Source organism: Bidens hawaiensis, unplaced genomic scaffold (assembly GCF_021521415.1).
Source record: "Bidens hawaiensis isolate Kalapana, Puna unplaced genomic scaffold, B.hawaiensis_p1.1 tig00011081_1, whole genome shotgun sequence".
Classification (NCBI taxonomy): Eukaryota; Viridiplantae; Streptophyta; class Magnoliopsida; order Asterales; family Asteraceae; genus Bidens; species Bidens hawaiensis.
The window spans coordinates 452,909-478,190 of record NW_027491856.1 but is presented as its reverse complement, the minus strand read 5'-3'; the positions used below and the strand labels follow the sequence as shown (position 1 = coordinate 478,190).

At 40.0% G+C, this 25,282-nt stretch overlaps 1 protein-coding gene and 1 pseudogene across 2 annotated transcripts; both read left to right on the top strand.

Annotated features, from left to right (window-relative positions):
* Positions 1-20,616: 20,616 nt before the first annotated feature.
* LOC143537100 (UPF0481 protein At3g47200-like) lies at positions 20,617-21,950 on the top strand (annotated as a pseudogene).
* Positions 21,951-23,896: 1,946 nt separating this feature from the next.
* On the top strand, positions 23,897-25,248 carry LOC143537127 (UPF0481 protein At3g47200-like). Of its 2 annotated transcripts, XM_077030961.1 has the most exons (2): positions 23,897-24,184; positions 24,530-25,248. In XM_077030961.1, the coding sequence occupies exons 1-2, from the start codon at positions 23,905-23,907 to the stop codon at positions 25,237-25,239; spliced, it is 990 nt and encodes a 329-aa protein (XP_076887076.1). In that variant the 5' UTR covers positions 23,897-23,904; the 3' UTR covers positions 25,240-25,248. The 2 variants fall into 2 exon arrangements, with proteins under 2 accessions (XP_076887076.1, XP_076887074.1); XM_077030959.1 differs by having other exon boundaries at positions 23,897-25,248.
* The last annotated feature ends 34 nt before the right edge of the window (positions 25,249-25,282 follow it).

Here is a 25,282-nt window from a genome sequence, read left to right as displayed (position 1 = left end):
ATCTTTGAACAAATAAATATATGGGGAAAGTGAATACGGTGCTGTTATACACCTAAGATTACACGCGAAACATTCCAAAATTAACTTGTTTTGATTAAAAACTCTAAAAAAGTAAAACAAAATCCCATGATTTGCTTCCATATATATACTTCATTGATCACGATTTTTATTTTTTCAATTTTCTTTTCTCCTTTTTAGCTAACACTATTTTTCAAGCAAATTAAGAATTATAGTTGCTGTTTCGAAAAACAAGAATTATTATGACATTAAAGATCCTGCTATTCAATTTCAAGTTTTACTTATGGCTTGTTATTTAATGTTTTTATATTATATTTTTTTTAGAATTCATATCAACAACCATTATTATGCTATTTTCCGTTGTTCAATATACATACATACATACATATATATATATATATATATATATATTTTATTCTATTACCCAGAACATGAAATTGGACGTTAAGACTCTTAAACTCTGGGATAGCAATATATAAAACGGAAGCAGGTTTAAAGAAAAACCGTAAAGCTAGTTTTGGCTAAAATAAGATGAAAAAATGTGACTCACAAATGATACGTAGAAGCAAATCATGGGATTTTGTTTTACTTTTTAGCATTTTTAATCAAAACAAGTTAGTTTTGAAAGGTTTTGCGTGTAATCTTAGGTGTATAACAGCACCGTATTCACTTTCCCCTAAATCTACAGGTCATGTTGAGATTAAAAAACTAACGTCCGCCTTCAATAACTAACAAACTGTTTAGGCAGTTGTAATTGATCTTTTAAAAACACTTTTGGAATAAAGGAAACACACATAAAAAACAGCCTGTGTGCCCTTTCATCTTGTTCAACCTCTTCATATTTTGATTTGACTTTTTTGATTTTTATATAATCAAATTCATACGCACATGACCATTCAATAAAACATATGTAGCTAAACCATCTCATGACCTCCGCCAAATCTACTACACGAAAACAATCTTTAAACTTATGCTTCTCATATCAAATATAAATGTTGTTCTTGTTTATCACATAAAAATATAATTTGAAACAGTATTTCTTGATTATTATATAAAATAAAACATCAAAATTACATGAATACATCGTTGAATTATACTTAAAATTAACGGTCTAAATAAAACAGCGTCATAAAAGCAACGGCCCATGGGCTCTAAAAATAGGTAGGCTTAAACCCGGCCCACTCTACATGCCACTCATTCTTACAATATTTATATATTTACAGTTCCATAGACAAGCCCATTGGCATCCCAATTCCCATACACACAACATATGTTGTAATGTCTTCAGAAAAATAAAAATTACATTAATTGGTCATAAGCAACACAGTTCAAACGATATTAACCGTAAAAAACATCCATTTTAATTCAAAAAAATAAAGCAAACCCCCTTTTGGATCGGATTTGTCATCCTAAAGAGGGTGACAGCGCAGCTTGTTGCCTGTTTATCTGCCTCTCTATTGTATTTGGATCCTTTTATTGATGATAAACTAATAATTCAATATCCGACAATAACTTTGAACGCAAACCGAATAAGTATAAAGGTGTTCTTAGAGCATGTTTGAGATTGAGTTTGAAAAATGCTTATTAGCTTATTGGTGTTTTCAAAAAACCAATAAGTTAAAATGTGTTTAACAATCACAAAAATCTTTTTATTTTAACTTTTTGAAAGGATTAAAAACAGTTTTCTAAAAGCCCTAAATCCTGGCTTTTCAAAATCAATTTTTGAAAGTCAATAAGCCAATAAGCATTTTTCAAACTCAACCCCAAACATGCTCTTAGACTTATTATTGGTTTTAGAAACAGTCGGGTTTCTATTAAGGTTTGATATAACAATCGTGTATCTATCACTCTGCCGTAAATCAAACCTTGTTTCTATCAGAGTCATAGCCATATGCAGTATGCGTTTGATATCTGTTTAAATACAACAGTAACAACAGTTCCAATATAAATTTTAGTGACAAGTTCAACGCCACATAATAAGAAATTTACGTCACGCCTATATAGGGCAATGAATGTTAAGGTATACACACATAGTAACATAAATATTAAAATTTTTATACGTTTGCATATACTATATAATGGGTTATTGGATTTTATGAAATCACTATGGTCAACTTGAATTTCATTTCAATCTTACAACACTAAATACAAATTACTGGACTAATAATATGGAGAGAATTACTCCTCTAAAATAAGAAACTATTGACTACATAATTACATTGAATACCTTGATGGGGTAGGAGGATATTGCTCCATGAAATATGCTAGGAGGATATTGCTCAAAGAAATATGCTATTGTCTAATACCCCCCGTCAATGCAAGTTGGTGGCGGACCAAGACGAAGCATTGTGCGAAATTTTTCAAACAACGGTTTTGGCAAACTCTTGGTGAAAATGTCGGCGACTTGTTTGTCGGTTGCGATGAATTTTGTATGAAGCTTGCCGGCGGTTACCAATTCACGAACGAAATGATAGTCAATGTCGATGTGCTTGGCTCTTTTGTGGGATATTGGATTTTGACTTAAAAATAGAGCACTCTTGTTGTCACATAACAGTGTCGGTCGTCCCGATGAGAGAGCATGAAGTTCCCGAAGAAGGTGAGTTAGCCAAATAATTTCTGCTGTCGTATTTGCCATGGCACGGTATTCTGACTCATAGCTGGATCTGGACACCGTTGGTTGCTTTTTAGCGCTCCAAGAGACTAAGTTGCCTCCTAAGTAGATACAGTAGCTGTCACACCCGGCCCTGAGCGGCGGAAACAGCCGGGCGCGCACGAGTGGGGATTGATAATTAAGCACGGGCCATTGCAAAACATTCAAAGATTTTTATTGCGCATGAGGAGTTTAGTACAAACACATTACATCGTTCAAAGATTACAAAAAAGAAACATCCAAGTATAAAACTGAAGATTTCCTCGCTATATCCCCTTGCGCGGCGGGTAACCGTGCGCATCGAGGGGATAAAACCAAAATCTTCCAAAAAGCTTGTTTTAGATGTTCAGCTTGTGGTGCTCTAAGTGTGACTCCATGCGCTACCTAGTTATCTCCTGAAAGACACGTAAAAACATTTGAATCAGTATAAACTGAGTGAGTTCACAAGTTTTAGTAACTTGATAAAAATCATTCTGAAACATTTCTGGCAACATCATTAACATCTGCTTGGTAAAATCGTATTAACACATAATTCTGACAATATTCTGATAAAAATCGTTCTGCGGGTTACGCGTGAACAAATTCTGGGTACGGTGCTCGTCTATGTAAGAGGCGCAGCCACTACGAGCTAAAATAACGTAAAACCGTCCCGCGAGTTACGCGCAGACGTTTCTGGAAAACTATGCTCGTCTATGCAAAGAGGCATTGCCCCTACGAGCTAAGGATACTGTCCCGCGGGTTACGCGAGAACAATTCTGAGAAACTGTGCTCGTCCATGCAAAGAGGCATTGCCCCTACGAGCTAAGGATACCGTCCCGCGGGTTACGCGCAGACGTTGTGCCGGAAAACAAGGCGCTCGTCCATGCAAAGAGGCGCGACCCCTACGAGCGGGCTCAACCCCATAGTACTGCCCCATGCCAGGCACTCGTCCATGCAAAGAGGTGCGACCCCTACGAGTGGGCGGATCAAACCAGCAGTCCCTACCCTTAGAGTTCCAATGGTAAAGTGATCACTTACTCGAGTTCTAGCGCACATACATTGAAAACCTTAGATAACCGTTTGCATTGCTCATCATGAAACATAACTTAAACACATAATCGCTTTCATAGCTTGTAAATATACCATGATAAAACATTATTTAAGTACGTGTCCCTCGCCCCGAAAGCAGTTTAAAACAGTGAAAACAGTGAAAATAGGGGCTGTGAGACTCACCTGTGGTTCTTGTTAAGGGATTAATCGAGATTCGGGTTTTCTTGGTGTTGGCCTCGGAATCGAAGGTCTAGAATACGATTAAATAACAAGTATATATATTAGGATCAAGAAATAGGAGAATATAAGGGTTGGATAGTAGGTCTCAAGGTTATATTCTTGGCTTACCTAGTAACAGGATCGGAGCTGGAAACAACGGATGCTTGGGAAAGGATTAGTGCAAGTTTGTAGTTCTTTGAAGTGTGTTTTGGGTGATAATTTAGGCTACAAATTTATAGGCAAACTCAAGGGAACACAATCCCTTGCTTTAGGGGATTGAAATCTTTTCATATTTAAATGTAATGATGATAAAGTATAGAAGTTATTATTATTTACTTAAGAGTGGAGTGGTGGATAAAAGATTTTGATTTGATTTGGACAGAACATGCAGATCTGGGGTTGGTGAAAATAGGGTGGCTGACAGTTGACTTTTCATGTTACAGTGTGCTTTTTCAGGTACTTTTGTCAGTGTACAGTAAAAAGTGGAAAATCTCTGAAACACGCTACTGTTTCCTTTCGGGCGGGAGTAATCTCCTTAACTGGAGAATAGACCAAGTGTTCTGCGCGTATAACTTGGTGCGCATAGCTTTCTGCGTATAGGACATGTCTTTGCTGCGGGTAGGTGCGTAACCTTCTCGCAGTTAGGGACATTTGAGTTTCATTTGTAGATTCTCCAGGTGGTCTTGGTATTTCAACATAGTGATCAGTCATGTTGAAGTCAATTCCATCTTGGAGCTTCAGACAAACTAGCTCTCAACGTTCCCGCCATGCGGGTAGGTTAGTTCCCTTCCGCACGCGCATAAACGATGTAGGATGCACCCGCCTTAGCATCATGCGGGATGGTCAACCCATAGACAACATAATGTTTAAGTTACATGAAAACATAAAGCCAAATCATTCACGCATGGCGCATATAACATATGCTCACGCTGGTTCTTAACATGGTGCGCTCGCGCAGGTTGCACATAACAACTGCACGCGCTGACTAACATGGCGCGCTCGCGCAGGGCGCACATAACAAATGCACGCGCTTATCATTTACAATCACCTAATTATTAGGTTGATTACTTAGCTTATGGGTTTGGGAAATTACCGGTTGTCACATTCTCCCCTCGTTAAACGAATTTCGTCCCGAAATTTAGGAGACGTTGCTGGCAGAAGCCATGTTCTGAAAGAGGTGTGGGTATTTTGTGCGCATCTGGTCTTCTCTTTCCCAAGTGAATTCAGGCCCACGCCTCGAGTTCCACTGAACCTTTACTAACTTGATTTTGCTTCTGCGTAACTTTTGTTCTTTCCAATCGGTTACTGCTATGGGTTCTTCTACGAAGTGCAGCTGTTTGTCAATATGAATTTCTTCCAACGGTAAAATCAACGTTTCGTCAGATAAACACTTCTTGAGGTTGGATACGTGAAACGTATCATGAACTCCACTGAGTTCGGCGGGTAGTCGGAGTCTATAAGCAACTGGACCGATCCTCTCCAGGATCTCAAATGGTCCAATGTAGCGCGGATTTAGCTTTCCTCGCTTACCGAAACGTGGGACTCCCTTCCATGGAGAGACTTTCAAAAGTACTTTATCCCCTACTTGAAACTCCAACGGTTTCCTTCTCATATCAGCATAACTTTTCTGTCTGTCGCGTGCTGCCCTAAGGCGATCCCTTATCTGAAAAATCTTGTCTGTTGTTTCTTGGATCACTTCTGGACCAGTCATTTGCTTGTCGCCCACTTCAGCCCAACACAGTGGGGATCTACACTTGCGCCCATATAACGCTTCAAACGGCGCTGCCTGGAGGCTTGTGTGATAACTGTTATTGTAAGAAAATTCAACCAACGGAAGGTGGGTATCCCAACTACCTCCAAAATCGATCGCGCACGCGCGCAGCATATCTTCCAATGTCTGGATCGTTCGTTCGCTTTGTCCATCCGTTTGGGGGTGATAAGCCGTACTCATGTCCAGTCGAGTACCTAACCCCTCTTGTAATGATCTCCAAAACCTTGAGGTGAACCGACTATCTCTATCCGAAATGATGGACACTGGGACTCCATGTTTTGAAACTACTTCTCGAATATATAGTCGGGCTAACTTTTCCATTTTATCAGTTTCTTTAATCGGCAGGAAGTGCGCTGACTTAGTTAGCCGATCTACAATAACCCATATCGTGTCGTAACCCCCAGGTGTCCTTGGTAGTTTGGTGATGAAATCCATGGAGATTTGTTCCCACTTCCACATGGGAATTTCTGGCTGTTGAAGTAACCCCGACGGCTTCTGGTATTCAGCCTTTACCTTTGAACACGTCAGGCACTTACTGACATGTGTCGCGATGGCGCCTTTAAGATTGGGCCACCAATACAACATTTTAACATCTTGGTACATCTTGTCTGCGCCAGGATGTACGGAATACCGCGTCTTGTGAGCTTCGTTTAATACCTGCTCGCGCAGTCCTCCCTTGAGAGGGACCCATATGCGGTTGGCAAAATATCGAGTGTTCCCTTTAAGTTCCAAATTCTTAATCATACCCCCAAGGGATTCAGTTTTAACAAACTCTGGTTTCAAGGCTTCTTGCTGAGCGTCTCGGATGCGCGTAGAGAGCTCTGCGTGAATTGTTAGCTTTAGGGCCTTGACCCGTAGTGTTTTTATTCGCTCCTTTCTGCTTAGCGCGTCTGCTACCACATTCGCTTTCCCCGGATGATACTTGATCTCGCAATCATTATCATTCAACAATTCAACCCATCTTCGTTGCCTCATGTTTAAATCCTTCTGATTGAATATATGTTGGAGGCTCTTATGATCCGTAAAGATTACACATTTCGTACCGTAGAGGTAATGGCGCCAAATCTTTAGCGCGAAGACAACCGCTCCAAGTTCTAAATCATGCGTTGTGTAGTTCTTTTCATTGGTCTTGAGTTGGCGCGAGGCATACGCTATAACTTTGTCTCGCTGCATAAGGACACATCCGAGTCCCTGGTGTGAAGCGTCGCAGTAAACGACGATGTCATCCGTCCCCTCTGGTAAAGATAAAATTGGCGCACTGCATAACTTCTGTTTCAACATTTGAAATGCCGCTTCCTGATTCTCGCCCCAAATAAACGCCTTGTCTTTCTGAGTTAGCGCGGTCAGAGGTAGAGCTAACTTGGAGAAGTTCTCAATGAAGCGTCGATAGTAGCCAGCTAGTCCAAGGAATTGCCTCACCTCAGTTGGGGTTTTTGGCGCTTCCCAGTTTCGATGGCTTTAACCTTAGAAGGATCGACGTGTATTCCTTTCTCGTTTACAACATGACCGAGAAAGTGAACCTCTCTAAGCCAAAACTCACATTTAGAAAACTTTGCATACAACCTTTCTTTCCTTAACAATTCCAAAATCAACCTCAAGTGTTGCTCATGCTCGGCCTTGGTTCGAGAGTAAATTAGAATATCATCTATAAACACAATCACAAACTTGTCCAAGTATGGTTTGCACACACGGTTCATCAGATCCATGAATATAGCCGGCGCATTAGTTAGCCCGAAAGGCATCACTAAGAACTCATAATGGCCATATCTGGTTCGGAAGGCTGTCTTTGGCGCGTCTTCCTCATGGACCCTAAGTTGGTGGTATCCTGACCGTAGATCTATCTTCGAATAATAACTGGATCCCTGCAACTGGTCAAATAAGTCGTCAATCCTCGGTAAGGGGTACCGATTTTTGACTGTCAGCTTATTCAGCTCCCTGTAGTCAATACACATCCGGAACGAACCATCCTTCTTCTTAACAAACAGTACTGGAGCTCCCCAAGGTGAAAAGCTTGGGCGTATGAAACCCTTATCCAAAAGTTCCTGTAACTGATTGGATAGCTCTTGCATCTCAGATGGAGCTAATCGATAAGGCGCTCGGGCTACTGGCGCAGCTCCTGGGACCAAATCAATTCGAAACTCGATTTGTCGCGGTGGCGGCAATCCGGGCAGATCTTTAGGAAAAACTTCTGGAAATTCGCGCACTACAGGTAAGTCTTCAATTCTTCGCTCATCTCCCTTCTCTATTACATGCGCCAGGAAGGCGTAGTACCCTTTCCTTAGGCACTTGCGCGCCTTTAGGCACGAAATCAGTTTCGTCGCAACTCCCTTTCTTTCCCCTTGAATCATCAAAGTTTCTCCGTTCAACAGTGGAATCCGAACCTGCTTCTCATGACAAACAATCTCCGCGAGATTCTCGACCAACCAATCCATACCTACCACAATATCGAAACTTCCCAAATCTATTGGCAACAAGTTTATATTGAACTCATGACCTCCCATGACTAATACACATTGCTCAGTCCTTTCATTCGCGCATAACTGCCTACCATTGGCTAGTTCTATAGTATAAGGTTTGTCTAGCCTACTGGTCGCTAAGCCCAGGGAGTTTTTAAACTCATGGGATATAAAACTTAGGTCAGCGCCAGTATCAAATAAGACAGATGCATAATGACCGTTAAGCAAAAACGTACCGGTTACCACATTCGGCTCTTCCTTTGCTTCACCCGCGCCGATCACAAAAGCTCTCCCGCGAGCTTGGTTTCCTTTCTGTGGGCAATCCCGACTGAAGTGTCCAGGCTTCCCGCATGCGTAGCAGCTGTCGCTCGATCCAGCTTCTCTGATGCGACAATTCATCGCCTTGTGTCCTGGTCTGCCACATTTGGCGCATTCGATTTTTGCGCATTCACCCTCGTGGTGATACTTGCATTTGCTGCACCATGGGCGAGGCCCGCTGTATCCTTTCCTTGATGGTTCCGCGGCTTGAATCGCGTAAACCCTTGTGCTTTCCTGCTTCTTGGGCGGTGGCTGCTTGAAGTCTGACCCTCGGTGGGAGTTCCATTTCCTCTTGGAGTCAGAGGTTCGCTGCTCGTTCAAGCGGGTGGTCAACATACCCGCACGAACCGTATCCCTTGTAAGGGTGATGGCTCGCGCAACCGCCTCGTCAAAGGTCGGAGGTGCGGCGGCGTTGAGCGGGACTCTAACGACAGGAGGTAACCCAAAGATGTACCTCTCGATTTTCTTTTCTTCTGTGTTTGCCATGTCTGGCACCAGCTGGCAAAGCTCGTTGAAACGATTGGTGTAGGCATCGATATCCGTTCCTACCATGGTGTGGTTCCAGAATTCTTGTTGCAAGCTCTGAATTTCTGCGCGAGAGCAGAACTTTCTCATCATCATTTCTTTCAATTCTTCCCAGGTCTTGTGAAGAGCAACTTCTCGCCCCAAAGTCTTTACTTGGAGCTTCCACCAAGACGAAGCTGCTTCTTGGAACATGCAGGTCGCGTAAAGGACCTTCTGGTTTTCACTACATCCGCTGATGGAGAGAACGGTCTCCATCTTGTCAATCCAATTGTAGAGCCCAATGGCTCCTTCGGTGCCTTTGAACGGCCAAGGCCTACAGGCCATGAATGTTTTATAGGAGCATCCTTTGTTCAAGGCTCCTGATTCGGGTTCTGGGGTCTCGTTCTCTTGGCGACCCTGACTAGATTCGGCCTTGCTGGCCTCATGCGTTGCAATCGCCTGCGCGATTATTTCTGCGAGCTCCTCGGGTGTCATGGTAATTCCCTTGGCTCTGGTTGGAGGCATTCTTTTCATAAAAAGAAAATATAACAAACTTAGCGCATGTACTCAGAGCACATAATGTTCTTATCTCTAGACACTGTGACCCGTGTTCCTAAGTGCGTGTGTGATTTTTCTTTTGAAAATATTCTTTGAAAAATATTTCATGCGATTCCCCAAAGGTTATAGTCTAGGTTAAAAACTTCTTTTCCTAGTTCGCTATAACCAGTGCTCTGATACCAATCTGTCACACCCGGCCCTGAGCGGCGGAAACAGCCGGGCGCGCACGAGTGGGGATTGATAATTAAGCACGGGCCATTGCAAAACATTCAAAGATTTTTATTGCGCATGAGGAGTTTAGTACAAACACATTACATCGTTCAAAGATTACAAAAAAGAAACATCCAAGTATAAAACTGAAGATTTCCTCGCTATATCCCCTTGCGCGGCGGGTAACCGTGCGCATCGAGGGGATAAAACCAAAATCTTCCAAAAAGCTTGTTTTAGATGTTCAGCGTGTGGTGCTCTAAGTGTGACTCCATGCGCTACCTAGTTATCTCCTGAAAGACACGTAAAAACATTTGAATCAGTATAAACTGAGTGAGTTCACAAGTTTTAGTAACTTGATAAAAATCATTCTGAAACATTTCTGGCAACATCATTAACATCTGCTTGGTAAAATCGTATTAACACATAATTCTGACAATATTCTGATAAAAATCGTTCCGCGGGTTACGCGTGAACAAATTCTGGGTACGGTGCTCGTCTATGTAAGAGGCGCAGCCACTACGAGCTAAAATAACGTAAAACCGTCCCGCGAGTTACGCGCAGACGTTTCTGGAAAACTATGCTCGTCTATGCAAAGAGGCATTGCCCCTACGAGCTAAGGATACTGTCCCGCGGGTTACGCGAGAACAATTCTGAGAAACTGTGCTCGTCCATGCAAAGAGGCATTGCCCCTACGAGCTAAGGATACCGTCCCGCGGGTTACGCGCAGACGTTGTGCCGGAAAACAAGGCGCTCGTCCATGCAAAGAGGCGCGACCCCTACGAGCGGGCTCAACCCCATAGTACTGCCCCATGCCAGGCACTCGTCCATGCAAAGAGGTGCGACCCCTACGAGTGGGCGGATCAAACCAGCAGTCCCTACCCTTAGAGTTCCAATGGTAAAGTGATCACTTACTCGAGTTCTAGCGCACATACATTGAAAACCTTAGATAACCGTTTGCATTGCTCATCATGAAACATAACTTAAACACATAATCGCTTTCATAGCTTGTAAATATACCATGATAAAACATTATTTAAGTACGTGTCCCTCGCCCCGAAAGCAGTTTAAAACAGTGAAAACAGTGAAAATAGGGGCTGTGAGACTCACCTGTGGTTCTTGTTAAGGGATTAATCGAGATTCGGGTTTTCTTGGTGTTGGCCTCGGAATCGAAGGTCTAGAATACGATTAAATAACAAGTATATATATTAGGATCAAGAAATAGGAGAATATAAGGGTTGGATAGTAGGTCTCAAGGTTATATTCTTGGCTTACCTAGTAACAGGATCGGAGCTGGAAACAACGGATGCTTGGGAAAGGATTAGTGCAAGTTTGTAGTTCTTTGAAGTGTGTTTTGGGTGATAATTTAGGCTACAAATTTATAGGCAAACTCAAGGGAACACAATCCCTTGCTTTAGGGGATTGAAATCTTTTCATATTTAAATGTAATGATGATAAAGTATAGAAGTTATTATTATTTACTTAAGAGTGGAGTGGTGGATAAAAGATTTTGATTTGATTTGGACAGAACATGCAGATCTGGGGTTGGTGAAAATAGGGTGGCTGACAGTTGACTTTTCATGTTACAGTGTGCTTTTTCAGGTACTTTTGTCAGTGTACAGTAAAAAGTGGAAAATCTCTGAAACACGCTACTGTTTCCTTTCGGGCGGGAGTAATCTCCTTAACTGGAGAATAGACCAAGTGTTCTGCGCGTATAACTTGGTGCGCATAGCTTTCTGCGTATAGGACATGTCTTTGCTGCGGGTAGGTGCGTAACCTTCTCGCAGTTAGGGACATTTGAGTTTCATTTGTAGATTCTCCAGGTGGTCTTGGTATTTCAACATAGTGATCAGTCATGTTGAAGTCAATTCCATCTTGGAGCTTCAGACAAACTAGCTCTCAACGTTCCCGCCATGCGGGTAGGTTAGTTCCCTTCCGCACGCGCATAAACGATGTAGGATGCACCCGCCTTAGCATCATGCGGGATGGTCAACCCATAGACAACATAATGTTTAAGTTACATGAAAACATAAAGCCAAATCATTCACGCATGGCGCATATAACATATGCTCACGCTGGTTCTTAACATGGTGCGCTCGCGCAGGTTGCACATAACAACTGCACGCGCTGACTAACATGGCGCGCTCGCGCAGGGCGCACATAACAAATGCACGCGCTTATCATTTACAATCACCTAATTATTAGGTTGATTACTTAGCTTATGGGTTTGGGAAATTACCGGTTGTCACAGTAGCCATATGTGGATCTTCGTGTGTCGATACATCGAGCCCAATCTGCATCTGAAAAACCTAGTAAAGTAGTGTTAGGTGGACGATCAAATGTTAAACCATGTGATAAAGTGCCTTTAACATAACGAAGAATCCTTTTTACTAGCTGGAAGTGATCGGTTGTGGGATTTTGAAGAAATTGGCTAGCTTGGTTAACGGCATAGGAAAGGTCAGGATGGGTGATGGTGAGATATTGAAGAGCGCCCATAAGAGAGCGATAAAGAGTAGGATCATGGAATGGGTTGCCGTGAGAGGTGAAAACATCTTGGGATGTGAGAGGAGTGGCAACCGGTTTTGAGTCAAGTAAACCGGCTTGGGTGAGGATGTCGTAGGCATATTTGGATTGGTTTAGAAATAAACCCTTTTGTGTGTGATGAACTTCGAGTCCGAGAAATAAATTTAGAGGGCCAAGGTCCTTAATTTTAAATTCTTTGTTTAAACATGATGTGAAGTTGTTGATGAAATATGCATTATTCCCGGTGATAATGATGTCGTCAACATAAATTAGAAGATAAATTACGATACCTTGGTGTTTGTAAACGAACAAAGATGTGTCGGCTCGACTGTTGTGAAAGCCACAATTGAGAAGAAAGGAGCTTAATCGCTGAAACCAAGCTCGTGGTGCTTGTTTTCCCGGTTGAGTTTACACACATAGTTGGGTCGGTTTGAGTCTTCAAAACTCGGCGGTTGTTCCATAAGGATGGTTTCGGTAAGATGACCATTAAGAAAGGCGTTATTGACATCTAATTGCCGAAGGGACCTTTTGTTAATGGTGGCGAGGCTAAGAACAACCCGGATAGTGGAAGACTTGACGATTGGACTGAAGGTGTGAGAGAAGTCTAGACCCGGTATTTGAGTGAATCCTTGGGCCACAAGACGTGCTTTGTAGCGATCAATGGACCCATTAGATTTATATTTGATATTATAAATCCATTTAGAACCAATGACGTTGGTGCTAGCGGGTCGAGGAACAAGGGTCCAAGTTTGATTAGCATGAAGAGTTTTTAGTTCGTCATGCATTGCTTGAATCCATTTAGGGTTTTTGAGAGCGGTTTTGATGCCTTTTGGAATGTGGGAAGAGAATAAAGAGTGATGTAGAGGATGAGTGATGGTTTGAGAAAGATTAGCAAAGTGTTTGGGTTTGAAGATCCCGTCCTTTGCACGAGTGGTCATGGGATGAGAGTTAATGGGTTGGTTGTTAGTTGGGTTTGTGGTTGTGGATGTTGCGGAAGGTGGAGTGGGTTGGTCGATTGGGTCGGATGGTAGAGAGTTTTGTGGGCCGGATGTTGGGGAGTTTGGTGGGCTTGATTGAGTAGAGGGTGAGTGGGCCGTGGGTAGGGGGACAGATGGTAGGCTGGATGAAGGGGAGTGAGACGGGCTGGATGTGTTTGTTGGGCTGGATAAGGGTGAGGGAAGTGGACTGTTGAGGGGTTCAGTGAGGGGGTGAGGTGGCGGTATATCATCACAGAAAGGTGTGGTTGGTTTGGGTGGGTTCGAGGATTTTGGTATTGTTGGTGATGGTGTGGGAGGGTTGGTGGGTATGTGTTCCTCAAAATTGGTAATGGGTAGATTAGTATTATTGGTTGATGTCGAGTTTTGGTGAAAAGGGAAAACCTTTATACTTAGGACTATAACCAATGAATATGCACAGAGCACTTCTTGGTTGAAGTTTATTTTTTGTGTAGTCTCTAAGGTAGGGAAAAACAAGACAACCAAAAATACGCATGTTTGAGTAAGTGGGTGGTTGGTTGAACAAAATTTCAAACGGAGATTTGTCGTCAAGAAGTTTTGTAAGTAGGCGATTTATAATATAGGTGGCAGAGGTGAAGGCATCAAACCATAGGTTGGGTGGAGCTTTGGCATTGAACATCATAGCTAGACCCGTTTCGGATATGTGACGGTGTTTTCGCTCGGCCCTCCCATTTTGTTCTGGTGTACGGGGGCACGATAATCGATGATGTATGCCGTGTTGTTGAAAACATGTTTGCACTTGGTGATTGGTGAATTCGGTACCACCATCACTTTGAAAAACGTTAACATTAGATGAGAATTGATTTTGAACAAATGTTAAAAAAAGGGTGAGGATGGTGAAGAATTCGGACTTGGCTTTTAACAGATAGAACCAAGTGAAGCGGGAATAGTCATCGATGAAGATGACATAGTACCGATAGCCATCTGTGGAGGGCACGGGTGCGGGTCCCCAAAGGTCACAATGGATGAGGTCCAAAACATGTTGTGCGCGTTTCGGATTTTCAATAAATGGTAGATGTTTTGCTTTTGATAATTCACACGATTCACATAATCTTGGTTTAGGTAATATAGATGTAACAAAAACACGACCAAGTTTGTTTAAAGTAGAAATTGTATCAAAAGAAACATGTCCTAGGCGACTATGCCATTTATTGAATGAAGCACGAAGGTTCGATGCAGAAAGCGCAGCAACGAGAGACTTGTGACCTTGGTTGAGAACATAGAGAACATTTTCACACGTGCCTTTAGCTAGAACCTCCGCTGTTTTTCGGTCCTGGATTTGGAAAAAATTATTAGAAAATAACACATCAACCGGAGACTCATTCGTTAACCTACTAATTGAGAGTAGATTTTTTGTAAGATTTGGAACAACTAAAACATTTTTTAACGTTATATAATCATTTAATTTAGTGTTTCCAATATGAGAAACGGGTGATGATTTTCCGTTCCCAAAAGTAACACGGATGCTACCATTGTGAGGTTTAGAATTGTGTAAACCATGAATTGAGGGTAGCATATGTGTTGTAGCACCTGAGTCAGCGGTCCAATCTGGAGAGTCGGAGGCTACATTGCATTGAGCAAGAAAGGCCTCGGCAAGATTGGCATCAAGTGGGACCGATTTTTGGGCAAAGGAGGCGAGTTTAGGACAAGCACTCGCATAGTGACCGGTTTGACGACAAAGTTGGCAATGTGGAGGTCTTTTGGTGTAGGAGGGGTTTCAGCCTCTAGAGGAAGAGGCGCGGCCTTTTCCACGAGACGAAGAAGGAGTACGGGTGTGAGAGGGTTTGGTCGGGTGGACATAGATAGCGACTTGGGATGATTGAGAGCCATGAAGTTGTTGAACAAACATCTCTTGGTTCTCGGCATTAGCCAAGAGATCACGAAATGAGGGGGCCGGGTGAATTATTCTTTGAGAGGTGGAAAAGTTTTCAAAAGAGGCGCCGAGTCCACAAAGGAACCAGTGGCGTTTGTCCTCATCGCTTATGGGATGACCTATAGCCGAAAGTTGGTCGGCTAAAGCTTTGAACTTTCGACCGAATTCAGAAACCGAAGAGGTTCCTTTTTGAAGGGTTCGAAGGGAGACTTTGAGAATGTGGATTCGTTCAATAGAGGAGTGGCTCTAGGCATCGGCTAGGGCTTTCCAAACATCTTTGGCTGTGGTATGTCCAATGGTTTCGGCCATGGCTTCTTCGGTTAGAGTAGAATTGATTAGGAGAAGAACTTTCTGATCGGCTATTTTCCAATTCAGAAAATCGGGGTTGACCACAGGTGTGTCGTCGGTTAGGAGAGTTTCGGGTGGTGAAGGGGTGTCTCCGGTTACATGGCCGAGAAGATTGAGATAGGAGAGGACCGGAGTAACTTGTTTCTCCCATAGAAGATAATTTGTTGAGGTTAATTTGATGTTAATTAAGTGACTAAGGGAGTGGAGAGGGATTGAAGCTGGTTCGACAGCCATGGGAGGAGTTTAGGAAGTGACCGAAAGAAAGAAGATTGCTAGGAGAAAGGATCTTGCAATGTTTAGGCTGATACCATATGAAATCACTATGGTCAACTTGAATTTCATTTCAATCTTACAAACACTTTAAATACAAATTATTGGAATAATAATATGGAGAGAATTACTCCTCTAAAATAAGAAACCATTGACTACATAATTACATTGAATATATTGATGGGGTAGGAGGATATTGCTCTATGAAATATGCTAGGAGGATATTGCTTAAAGAAATATGCTATTGTCTAATAGATTTAAATACTCTTAACTTTCACCATTTGGCCGAGAACACTTCCAACTAACGAAATGTTATAACTCCGAACTATCACCATATATATTATCTTTTGGCGCTCCCAAACTTACAAACCTTAACCCCGTTTGTTTTGTTGATGAGGTTGCATTATTTAGTGATGCAATATGCTTATGTGGCATTTTATTAAATATTGTGGGTCCTACACCACCACCTCATGTTTCTTCCTTCAAACCCTAACATTCATTACCACGTCATCCAACTAGCCACCACCACCTCCACCACCACCACCACCACCACCACCAACCTTCACTCTCTCCGTTTTTCCAGTCAATGCCGCACCAGTTGGTCACAATATTTAATAAAAATGACACAAAAGCATACCACGTCACTAAAAAAGCAACTTCAACAACAAAACAAACGGGGTTAAGGTTTGTTAAGTTGGGAGCGCCAAAAGATAACATGGTGATAGTTAAGAGGTACTAAAGAGTGAAAGTTGAGAGTATTTAAATCCAATAACCTATATATAATAATTGATAATTTTATGTGATGGTTAGAGGATAAGCTTATACTTAAGCACCTTTTGAAATTTGAATGGTGTTTCTGACTGATAATGAACATATGAACAGTTAAACTAAAATTGACATTTCAACATTCACAGAATGACCTTACACTCTTCGTGTAAGTTGCATTTGAGTGTATCAACGAGGGTGGAGCAATGTTTCCTCTACGAACGAATCTGTCATCAGTTAAAGAATTGTGCCAAGTATTATAAATAACTTAATTTTCAGTCATTTGTTTTTCAAAACCAAAATATATAAATTGTCTTCCACCGGCCCACGGTCTTATAATTCTTTTATTAACTTATATTTTTGTTTTTATATGTTATGTATTTTCTTCACCTATTCGGGATTTTTCCTTGAAAAGAGAACTATTTCAGCAAAAGACAACCCACTAGGCACCAATCATGTTCTTTTATTAGTAAAAATTAAACATGAACTGAGGGCTTTTAATTGCAAAATTGTTTTTGGCCAAAAGACAACCCACTAACCAACTTTTCCTGTTATTTTAAACAAAACAAATGATGATACAGGCGCATTAAAGCTGTTTTACAAATGTTGGTACAGAATGTTTATTAGTTGGTCGTGGAAAAAAAAAAAAAAGCCCATGTGATGTCGTATCTTTATTAATATAAACTTAAATGATGATACATGCACGTTAAATATTTTTTACAAGATTACTCATTTTTTAAGGACAACTGAATTAAAACACCTTTCCTGTTTGAAAAATCATAATTGAAAAGGAAAGCAGAATACTTGCTAAGCAGTGGGTTTTTTTAACCACTCAAATTTGATGTGAACTTACAATTACGGGAAGTAGGTGTTGGAGTTTATTAGTTTTAGTTTATATTAGTTAGAGTTTGTTATCAATTACTTAGTTAGAGTTTGTCTATAAATACCAATTACGTTTATAACTTGAATGAGAATCATGATTTGAATTTCACATGGTATCAGAGATCATTCGATCTCGGTTCTCATTCCATTTGATCTCATTTCTTTGCAGCCATCTTATCTTCTTCATTTAATCTCACATTTTGTGATCATTTTATCCTTTTCTTTTCGATTTATTGAATCGATGCTACTTCTCATTCCAATTTCGATTTGAATGTCGATCATTCATTCGATCCTTTTCGATTCGAATTTTCGTTTTATTCATCATCGAAATCTGGCGATGTCGTTGATTCATCTTTCATTCATCACTGTGCTAGTGATTGTCTTCATCATTTCATCTGTCTGGACCTCATTTTCCGGTGTGTTCCGGTGAGATATCCAGCGGAGATTTTTCGGATGCTAATTGGTTGTTGATTGATGTCTACGTTTGTTTAGGATTGATGTATGAGTGTATTCGTGTTCAAATATGAGTTTGATTTGAAGTTTTCATCGATTTCACGTTTTGCCGGCGAAGAAACCGTTTTCTGGCAGCTTAACTGAATTTTCCGGCCACCACAACTAAAAATTCCGGCGAGGTTTATACACCAGATTGTGATAATCAGTTGCTTGTAAATTGATTGTGAGTGAGTGTACTCAGATTGCAAGTTTCGGTTTCATAGATACATGATCATCTGGTAATAACCGTTTTTCCTGTGACAATTCCGTTGAGATTCGTTTTTCCGGTGACTGAACCATTTTTTCCGGCCTAACAATATTTTCGGGCGATTTTTGGTTTTCTGGTGATATAACAACATATTCCGGCAATATTTTTACGGCCTAACCATACTTTTCGTCAACCTTCGAGTTTCCGGAGACGATAACAGATTTTTCCGGTGACTTTCGTTATTCCGGCGAACATTTTTTTTCTTCTCCACATCACTGCCGACGTCAATGTTTTCCATCCGTCATCGTCGTTTTGGCATTGCTGTTGTTGCCGCTGTTTGCAAGCTCTACCTCTTCAACAATTACACCTGATGACGAGTTAGAAACGTCCGCAGGCTCTTGAACCATTTGACTAGCCAACAGATTGTAATCTCCTTGATCATGATGATTCCAAACATAGCTTACTGGAAGTTCATCTTGTACCTCTTTACCATGATTCACAACTTCACAAAAACTGAGTTTTTGGGGCCGTAATCCAGTTTCTGCATATACGGGCCCTGAAGCCCGATATGCCTTCAAGTTGGAGTTGAAGCATCTCTAACTTGCCGGGGGGGGGGGGGGGGGGGGTTGGAGTTTATTAGTTTTAGTTCATATTAGTTAGTTAGAGTTTGTTATCAATCAGTTAGAATTAGTTAGTTAGAGTTTGCCTATAAATACTAGTTTGTAATAACACAACTTGAATGAAAATCGTGATTTGAATTTCACAGTAGGACTGTAAGCGGATCGGACCGAATCGAACGGAATCTTATCCGTGTTCATCCGTTAAGCTTTTGTCGGACAAACGGATGGTTCACGAACACCCTACTGAACGAAATTCGTGTCCATGTATGTTCATTAAAGAATTGAGTTTGTCCATGTCCATTTGTGTCCGTTCGTTAGTACTTTAAACGGACATTAATGGACAACCAAACACTAATGAACGGACAAACAAACATAAACATATCAAAATACTTAAAATAAACACAATGAACATTATATGATATTAAAAAAATACTTAACACTTAACATAGTAACAAACACATAATCATATCAAAATAGTGTTTTGCTATTCAAAATCCACAAACTTCTAGTGTTTCAAGAAAAACAAGCTTCAAATTCTTCATTTTTAAGGGAACTTTACATACACAACACTATTAAACGGACGTTACCGGATGAACGTCACCGGGCGTAATCGGATGGACATTATCGGATGTTCACGAACACTATTGAATGAACGCGGCTTTTGTCCTTGTTCGTTCGTTAAGCTTACCGAACAAAATTTTTTGTCTGTGTCTTGTTTGTTTATTAAACGGACGAACATAAGCAAACTTTCCACCGGACATCCAGTTCGCTTACAGACTTACAAGAAGAGGACCATAAAAAAATTTGAATAAAAAAGTAGTCTTTTTGACCAAACTTGTTTAGAATAAACCACAAAACAGATAGCTAATTACCTCAATCAAGTCCTTTTTCTTCATCACTGATCAAGATGAATTCAACTAGCTAATCCATAATATTTTTCTGACACTAATTAAATAGATGAAATTTCCAAACCTTTAGTAGAAAGGTTAAATGTAGTCGGATTACGTTCCAAAAGCACTAATATTAATGTTTTTGGGCACGAATATGTTCCATATTGTAATGCGAATGGCGCCCGCTAACTCCCCTCGATCGAGAAACAATTTTGTTGGGCCACACCCCCCCCCCCTCTCCTAAAAAAACCCAATTCCCATACCGACCGATCATTTGAATTTGACAATGAAACGACAAACATAAACTCTATCAACTCATTTTGTGGCGTCATCTCTACTCCCCCTCTTGGCCCTCTTCACCAATTCCAAATCAATTCGATTAAATAACACTTTTTATTACCTGTAAATTAAAATGTCTCCGAAACCTTTGCGACTAGATAGAATCTCCTATCCTGACTTAAAACACCTCCCTTTGCTCCAAAAGAAAGCTTGTCTGGTTTACACCCTAAACGACTCCATTTACAAGACACAAGAGCGCAAGTATTAAGTTTTTCGACAACATATTTCATATATTATTTCTAACTAAATAATAATAGTTTTATATACAATACATATGGAGTTGCTTTACGTTCCAGTCAAATTTAAATGTGCTATTGCTAATGTTGCTCAACATATTTCATATCTACGTTATTATAAGTTGCAACAAATTGACATCTAAAATAATATATTGTAATTATAGATCTAAGGCGTTTATATCGATTTTATTAGTAAACTAATATATTGTCTCGTTTAAAGGGGAAAATGTAAGCTTTTAGATTTGATAATTTCAGAAATTGCATACATGAATTATTTTATACACCATACGCAGTATCCTCTCTTTTATTGTTTTTTTTTCTTCTGGTTGAAATGATGAAAGCCAGAAACATTGATCAAAACCCTTGACTGCTCTATTTATTCACTTCTAAACACCAAATCAACAATAGATCACAAGAGGTGCCCAAAAGCATGGACCAAAAGGATGTTATCACAACAGATCAAGAAGTGGAAATCATGAAGACCCAAATGAAAAAACCGCCAAAACTACTTAGTGAATAAGCTGGCAGTAGCTCTTGTTGCATATTTAGAGTCCCCCAAAGTCTAGTTGAAATCAGCAAAGAAGCATATCGACCTCGAATTGTCTCAATCGGCCCAAACCACTATGGAAACAAGGAACTTGAAATGATTCAAGAACATAAATGGAGGTACCTAGGTGATATGATCACAAGAACCGGTAAGTCACTTGGTTTTTTCATGGAAATTATAGTGTCAATGGAGGATAAAATTCGAGAATGCTACTCTGAGTCTATTGATCATTTTGCCACTAATGATCTTTGCTAAAATGATGGTGCTTGATGGTGTTTTTTTGATTGAATTCTTTAGAAAAGTTGGTAAGTTGGTTTCCACTCATCCAAATGATCCCTAAAATGGGTTGGCTTGCCCCACTTTTGATGGTGGAATTTTTAAGGATAGAGAACCAAATCCCATTTTTTGTTCTAAAAAAGTTGTTTGAAGAATCTAAATCCGATGCTCATAATTATCTGCTTAAATCGTTAATCCTCGACTTCTTCAATTATGTCGTTAGTAGGCAACCAAATGCTTTACTGTTGGGTGAGAATATTCTTGATGGTAAACATTTACTTGATTTTTTCAGAAAGAGTTTAATATCCTCAAACACGTCTGGGAATAGAAACTGGATTTCTAGTGATACAGTTGTTAAAAACAACAACCTTTCCCTTAAATTCATCGGACCAGCAACGAAGCTTGTTTTGTCCGGGGTCAAATTTGAGGCTAAACATTATGCTGCTAGCTTCTTGGATATTGAATTTGAGAATGGACGGCTTTTAATTCCTCCGATTAATATGGACAATTTTTATAGTTCCCTTTTCTTAAACAGTATGGCTTTCGAGCAATGCTATTTTTACTGTTCGAAGCAAATTACAACGTATGTTGCTTTCATGGGATGTCTCATAAACACCTCAAAGGACGTGAGTCTGCTTTTGCAAAAGGATTTAATTGTGAACAGTTTTGGTTCGGATAAAGATATTGCAAAATTCTTCAAGGATGTTGGGAAAGATATGGTTTTTGATATTGATGATCATTACTTAGCATTCTTGTTTCTGGAAGTAAACAAGTATTGTAAGAATAAGTGGCGTGTAGGTTGGGCAGGGTTTAAACATACCTATTTTGAGAGCCCATGGTCCACAATTTCCGCCTTCGCGGCTTTTATGCTGCTTTCTCTTGCAACTCTCCAAACATTTTATACTCTTTTTCAGTACTACCGGCCAAAACATTAAGTGAGGTAATTAGCGTTCTAGGTAGTAGCCGGTGGTTGTTGTAGCAGCAGTCCGATGATGATGGTTTAGTTAGCTGTTAATTCCTTAAGTCTTTCTTGTAACCTGCTCTTCAGTTTAAGTAACATTTGTAAATACTTGGCATTGCTACACATGAATTAGTTAACTTTAATGTAAGATCCTAATTTTGTGTTTTAAGAAAGGGATACTTTTCTTACAAAGTGTATTCACCGAGGGTTGTGTTTGAAATGTTAATTGAAACCAAAGAGCCTAGCTTTGGCTTAGCAATACTAATGTGTTGGATAAATGTTTGTCTTTCAAAATAGTGAAGTTCAGGTCTCTAGATTGTTAAAAAATAGAGTGTAATTTAAGAGTAGGGTTTAAATAGTATGCGGTGGAGGTGCATATTTAGAATTATAACCCTAAACCGATTTAGGCTGGAAACAGTTTGGAGAGCCAATGGTTAGGATTTAGGAACCTTTGAAACTGGTTACTATAGGTTCGATTTGGGACCGGGTTGTATAACAGCCATTTGGTCTTCGGGGAAATCGTCTCGTCTAAACATCTTCAATATTGTTGGTTCTTTCTAGTGCGTATGTGTATCGATATGTCGCGTGTGAGTTCTTCATCGGAGAATGGAGATGATCATTTGCTTGATACTTTTATATTGTGTATTTCCTCCTCGATTGGTTTTTCGTCTTAATTTATTCCGCCGCGTCTAAATGATCCTTCAAGCAAATGCACATTCCGTTGCGCAGCGAGAGTAAATTTTGTTCTTCTAATTGATAAAACTCTGCCACTAGTAGAAAAGGCGGATTCCGAAGCTATCATAGAAACATGGATGGTTATTAAATCTCCAATCATGATGGCTAGAATTTTCTTTCCTTTCCACCATGCCAACATATCAAAAAGAACTCCTCGGCCAAAATCATACTCCAAACCATAACAACCCACCAGCCGCCAACTCTCCTCCCCCCTTATTGCCAGCCGGTTAACGCTTAAAGGGCACAAAGAGGTGATGTTCAACCAATCACATTTTGTTTGTTTTTTTATTGTCTTGTTAACCAACCCACCATATTACACTTATTTTAAAGTTGGTTGGTTAAAGTCCACTCATACGTGGCAATGACGTGACGCTTTAACTAACCAACGATAACAATTGTCTAAATGTTAATTTTTCAGTTAAATCATCTCATGCTGTATATGACGACGTTTTCATCATTTCATTTTTCTAGAGACTATTTGTGGTTCTCCTATGATTAGAAATAAATGAATAATGACAATGTGACTATCAATCACTCCTTTCACTTTTTCGACAATTATAGATGCGTCCCAAATAATAATTGACCAACTTTTTTCATAAACAAAAAGTCGTGAATGCTATTGAACAACACAAGTTAAAGTTATCAGAGTTATTTCTTTACTTGAATAAGATTGCCTTCGCCAATAAAAATAAAAGTTAAGAGTAATATCGGTTAAAATTGTAAATATAATAGTATTCGATTAATTTAATTCAACTTGTATTTTCTTTTCCCTCCCCTCACCATTGTTACTTTTCCTATAAAACCATGAAGCATAATTTTAATTTAAGAAGAAAACCATAATTTAAACATGAAATTAAATTACAAACTGTATCTCAATCGATCAATTAGACTAAATCAAGAACAAGAAAACTAAAGATAAATTAAAAATGTAAGGAGCATATCCTCTTTAGATTGATAATTTAGAAATTGCATTTATGAATTGTTTAATCATTAATGCAGTCGGACCCATGCGAAAAGTCTTGTTTTTTATATTGTTTTCTTGTTCCGATTGTACCTTCATAAGCATTGGTTCGAAGGAACGATGAAACACCATACATTTTGACTTTTTAAATAATTCCTTTTTCTTCACACCTCCAAACCTTGATTGCTCTATTAATACACTTCTAAACATCAATCAAGAATCCAAATCATAAATGCCTCAAAACATGAATCAAAACCATGCCATCACAATAGATCAAGAAGAAGTAAAAATCATGATGACCGAAATAAAAAGACCACCAAAGTTACTCAACAAATTAGCCGGTGGGAGTTCTTGTTGCATATTTAGAGTCCCTCGGAGTCTAGTCGAAATAAAAAAAGAAGCATACGAACCTCAAATCGTGTCCATCGGCCCATACCACTTCGGAAACAAGGATCTTGAGATGATCCAAGAACATAAGGGGAGGTTCCTTGATGATATGCTCACAAGAACAGGTAAGTCACTTGATGTTTTCATGAATATCATAGTGTCGATGGACAAACAAATACGAGCAAGCTATTCGGAGTCTATCGATCTTGGTCCTAATGATCTAGCTAAAATGATGGTGCTTGATGGTGTTTTCTTGATTGAATTGTTTAGAAAAGTTGGGAAGTTGGTTTCCACTCATAAAGATGATCCAATCTTTAAAATGGGTTGGGTTTCTTCATTTTTGGTGAGGGATCTTTTAAAGATAGAGAATCAAATCCCATTTTGTCTTCTACAAAACTTGTTTGAAGAGTCTAAAGACAATAATACGCGTACCCTTCAATCTTTAATCCTTGAGTTTTTCAATTATGCAGTCGATAGGCAACCAACTGTTTTAGAGAAATATAAGAATCTTGATGGGAAACATTTACTTGATATTTTCCGAAAGAGTTTCATAAACACTAAGGATAAAAACTCGATTTATCCTGAAGCGGTTGTTGGAACTAACAACCTTTCGTATACAGTCCCCCGGCCTGCGACCAAGCTTGATGTGTCCGGGGTCAAATTCAAGGCTAATAATCAAGCAGATAGCTTCTTGGATATCGAATTCCACGACGGACTGCTTTTAATTCCTCAAATCAATATGGATGATTTTTACGGTTCATTTTTCTTAAACTGTGTGACTTTCGAGCAATGTTATTCTGATTGCTCGAAACATTTTACAACGTATATTGTGTTCATGGGATGTCTCCTAAACACCTCAAGCGACGTCAGTTTACTTTCGCAAAATGATATCGTGGTAAACTACTTTGGTTCGGATAAAGATGTTGCAAAATTCTTTAAGGCTGTTGGAAAAGACATCCCTTTTAATATCAAGAATAGTTACTTAAAAGGCGTGTTTCGGGAATTAGACGATTATTGTCGCAATGGTTTGCTTGTACGCTGGGCCGAGTTTAAACATACCTATTTTGGGAGCCCATGGGTTACAGTTTCGGCAATTGCGGCTTTTATGTTGCTTTCTCTTGCGTTTGTCCAAACATTTTACACCGTGTTTCCATACTACCATAGCAATGGCCAAAAATGAGGTAAGCGGTTGTAGACAGTAGCTGGTGGAAGTGGTTGTTGTA

Bases quoted from the DNA above. Each gene is read 5' to 3' on its own strand.
- LOC143537127 (XM_077030959.1), top strand. From the start codon at position 23,905: ATGCCTCAAAACATGAATCAAAACCATGCCATCACAATAGATCAAGAA.